This window comes from Helianthus annuus, chromosome 8 (genome assembly GCF_002127325.2).
Source record: "Helianthus annuus cultivar XRQ/B chromosome 8, HanXRQr2.0-SUNRISE, whole genome shotgun sequence".
Lineage (NCBI taxonomy): Eukaryota > Viridiplantae > Streptophyta > Magnoliopsida > Asterales > Asteraceae > Helianthus > Helianthus annuus.
The window spans coordinates 21,832,320-21,836,546 of NC_035440.2; the positions used below are offsets into that span (position 1 = coordinate 21,832,320).

Here is a 4,227-nt window from a genome sequence, read left to right on the forward strand (position 1 = left end):
CATGGAGATCAGAGATGGGTAGACTTTCTACACTGGAGGCGTTAAAGAAGAGAAACATCGTTGTTAGCTCGGATGGATGCGTTTTTTGCGGTTGCAGGCAAGAGACTTCAGGCCATTTATTTTCGGGTTGCATGGTGGCAGCGGTGGTTTGGCGATGGGTTAGTAACTGATGTAAAATCCCTAATATTTTTGGCTTCTCAGTTACGGACCTGTCAGAGTTCTATAATTATATTGGTCCCGGAGAGCTCAGGAAGAAAGTTGTTTATGGCATTATCATCTTAGCATGTTGGTGCATTTGGAATTGTAGAAACGAGAAGAGTTTTTGGAATAAAGACTAGAGAATTGAAGACATCACGAGTAGAATTAAATCTTATGGTATTAAACTTGTGGGCTTAAGGATATGCACAAGGATATTTTTTAAAATACATATTAAAGAAAGATTTTTTTCAACTCTAAACAATTAAATATATTAAAAGAATTTTTATAACATTGAATATAACATATTGGTTATCTTGAATAAGGGAAGTCAGGTAACCATTGAAATTTAAAAGGATTTGCGCCATTATTAGTGTGTAAAGTAGCATGCCCAACCCCAACCTGAGAAGTTTTTTTACATAAGGTTGCTCAAAGGTAATTGTAAGAAAAATGAGGAATATAACTATAGATTGTGAGGTGTGGATTTATGTACAATAAAATTATCAAAATTTTATCCATAGGGAAGTGAAGAATTATAAGGTACAGGATAGAAGAATGCAGTTTTGTCCTGGATAGAAGAAAGCAAAATTTGTGGATGCCATTTTTGCACTGATTATCCACAACGACTTGCAAAGTCTTCCATGGGCCATTAGCTCCCGTCCATATACATAACTATTACTTCACGTACTTTGTTCATCATAGCAACTCTTATTTCATCTCATTTTTCTTAAAAGTTGAGGTTGAATCATGGGAAATCAGTGGGTTTGGGGGCTTCATCTCTGTTTCTTAAGCATGTTTTTGGTTGCAACCAAACATACTTGTCTGGGTGCTCAAAATTCGACAAGAAGCTGCCATGAACGAGAGAGATTAGCACTACTCGAGTTCAAACACAGCGTCAAAGATGACTTTAAAGTGCTCTCATCATGGGTTGGCATTGATTGTTGCTCATGGAAAGGAGTCCGTTGTGACGACGCCACCGGAAGAGTTGCCGCTCTTCATCTCAGAGGAGATTACAACTTCCTTGGTTACTACGGTACTGCTGATTACTATTCAGGGTATTACTACTTAGAAGGTGATAGCGTGAACGTATATTTTGGTGAGTTAAGGCATCTGAAATATCTGGATTTGAGTGGGAATAATTTTCAAGGAAGTCAATTTCCTAAATTCATTGGATCCTTCAAGCAGCTAAATTACCTTAATCTCTCTAATACATATTTTAGTGGTACTATTCCCCAGCACATTGGAAATCTCTCCAATTTGAAGGTTCTTGATCTTGGTTCAATTTATATGCTCACGTCAAATGATATGGCATGGGTTTCTGGCCTTTCCTCACTTGAGCATCTTGACTTGAGTGATGTGGATCTTTCTCAAGCAAACAATGTTGATATGGTATTTTACATGATTCCTTCATTAACATATTTAAGTCTTCAACACTGTAGACTTTCTAATGCTGATCTTGGACTTCATCTTAATTCAAGTAAAATACTTCCCAACATTGAATATCTGGATCTTAGCTCCAACTTCTTTGAAGGTCAACTCCCGCACTTTTTTCAAAACATGACATCCTTAACATTCCTTGATCTTTCAAACTATAATCTTAATCTGGCATGGAACTCTGTAAACCTGCTAAACATAATGCCTTCTTTATCAGAATTGCATTTGTTTGCGTGTGGGCTTTACAATGCCCCTTTTTCACCCACTTATTTGAATTCCAGTGCCCATTCTAACATACAATATCTTGATCTTAGCAGAAATTCAATTGAGGGTAGATTTCCATCTGAATTAATGAACACCACTTCCCTAAAATTCCTTGACCTTTTAGACAACAGTTTGAACTCATCAATTCCTGTCATGCCTAACCTTCTAAAGCTCGATGTTTCTTATAATAAGTTTGAGCACATCGAGCTTGTTGGGATTTGGAGACAATGTCATCTGAAGGAATTAAGCGTTTCTGGTAATGATTTTGGAGGAGAAATGTTAGGCCCATCATCAAACACGTCTGAATGTTCCCATTATGCTTTAGAGGTGTTGGAAGCAGATGAAAGTGAATTAAAAGGTTCGATTCCAGAATCTGTTGGAAAACTAAACAATTTAAGAGTCTTAAGTCTCTCCGTTAACAGTTTTACAGGTTCAATTCCAAAATCTGTTGGAAAACTAAACAATTTAAGAGTCTTAAGTCTCAACTCAAACAGTTTTACAGGTTCAATCCCTAAAGCTTTGGAGAGATTAAGATCTTTAGAAGTATTAGATCTGTCTTTTAACAAATTAACCGGTCCCGTTCCGGCATTCCTTGGAAAACTTACCAAACTTGACCTTTCTAATAATCAATTGAGTGGTTCTATCCCAGAATCATTGGGAAGATTAACAGGTTTAATTCATTTAGGTCTGCAATCAAACCTGTTAACTGGTACAATCCCAGTTTCACTCGGGCAACTCACCAAACTCCCTTCTTTAGATATCTCTAACAATTCTTTAGAAGGAGTGGTTTTGGAAGCCCATCTTGCTAAACTCTCGATGTTGAAGAACTTGGATATATCTTCTAATCATAAGTTGATTATCAATATGTCACATGAGTGGATACCTCCATTCCAACTGAAGATTGTTAAACTTAGTTCTTGCAAGATTGTAAATGGATTTCCACAGTGGTTGCAAAATCAAAGGAAGCTTCAGCGGTTGTTCTTGTCTAATGCTAGCCTAAATGGTCTTCTACCAACATGGTTACGGAATATGCCCATGCTTTTATATTTAGATCTCTCTCACAACAAACTAACTGGATCATTGATAAACCTTCCATTTAACGAAAATATCATGTATTTACTTCTAGTAGACAACCTTTTCAATGGGTCAATTCCAAGTTCAGTATGTAGAAGAAGAAGGTTGGAAGTTCTTGATGTTTCCGGCAATCAGTTATCTGGAAATATTCCTGATTGTGTAGGGAATCTACCAGACTTGGCGCTGCTTAAACTTGATTCAAATAGGCTGTCTGGAGTCCTTCCAAGTTCTTTAGGAAATACTTCCTCATTAAAATGGTTAAAATTAAATGACAATAACTTCAATGGCCAAATCCCACAAGATCTGAGAAATCTGAAATACTTAGAAGTTTCAGATTTGGGCAATAACGAATTCTCCGGAACCATACCAAAATGGATTGGAGAAGAGCTTTGGGCATTGAGGATTCTGAGGTTGCATAAAAACAACTTCACAGGAGGTATTCCTCATTCTTTGTGCCAATGTTCATATCTTCATATTTTGGATGTCGCACACAACAGCTTAACAGGATCCATCCCTCATTGTTTTGGAGAGTTAAGCTGGATGAATGGGACAACAGATTCATATGGTGATGGACCACGTTACAGTGACTTTGGTCTGGTCAATGTGTTTCAAGTCATTAAAGGAATGGAGCTTGAATATACAAAAACGACGAATTTAGTTGTTAACATGGACCTTTCAAGCAATAAACTTACAGGAGAAATCCCTCCAGAGATAACTACACTTGCTATGTTGATGGGTATCAATTTATCTCATAATCATCTGAGTGGGAGTATTCCAGATAGCATTGGAAAGATGAAGGCGTTAAATTCTATCGATTTCTCAGACAACCAATTAAACGGGACAATCCCTCCAAGCATGGCAGCTTTGAACTTTTTGGAATTTATGAATTTGTCACACAACAACTTGTCAGGAAGAATTCCAACCGGAAATCAATTGCGAACACTTATTGACCCATCAATGTATGCTGGTAACAGGGATCTCTGTGGCGCACCTCTGCCAAATAATTGTTCCAATGATGAAAACCCACCAGCCACAACAAGCAAGAACAAATACAAAAAGGCTAATGGGCTAAGGAAGGTATGGTTTTACTTGGACATAACGTGTGGATTTGCAACAGGTTTTTGGGGTATTATTGGAGTTTTGGCATTCAAGAAGCAATGGAGAAGGAAGCTTTTTATAATTGCAGAGGTAACCATGGAGAAGGTATATGTGGCGGTTGCAGTGAAGATTTCCAAGATTAAAAGAGGCACAGAAGCCTAA

At 37.4% G+C, this 4,227-nt stretch overlaps 1 protein-coding gene across 1 annotated transcript; it reads left to right on the forward strand.

The window, feature by feature from the left end:
• Nucleotides 1-942: 942 nt before the first annotated feature.
• Nucleotides 943-4,227, forward strand: LOC110872328 (receptor-like protein EIX1). The gene has a single exon (XM_022121108.2). It carries the CDS (start codon nt 943-945, stop codon nt 4,225-4,227), a length of 3,285 nt encoding a protein of 1,094 aa, XP_021976800.1.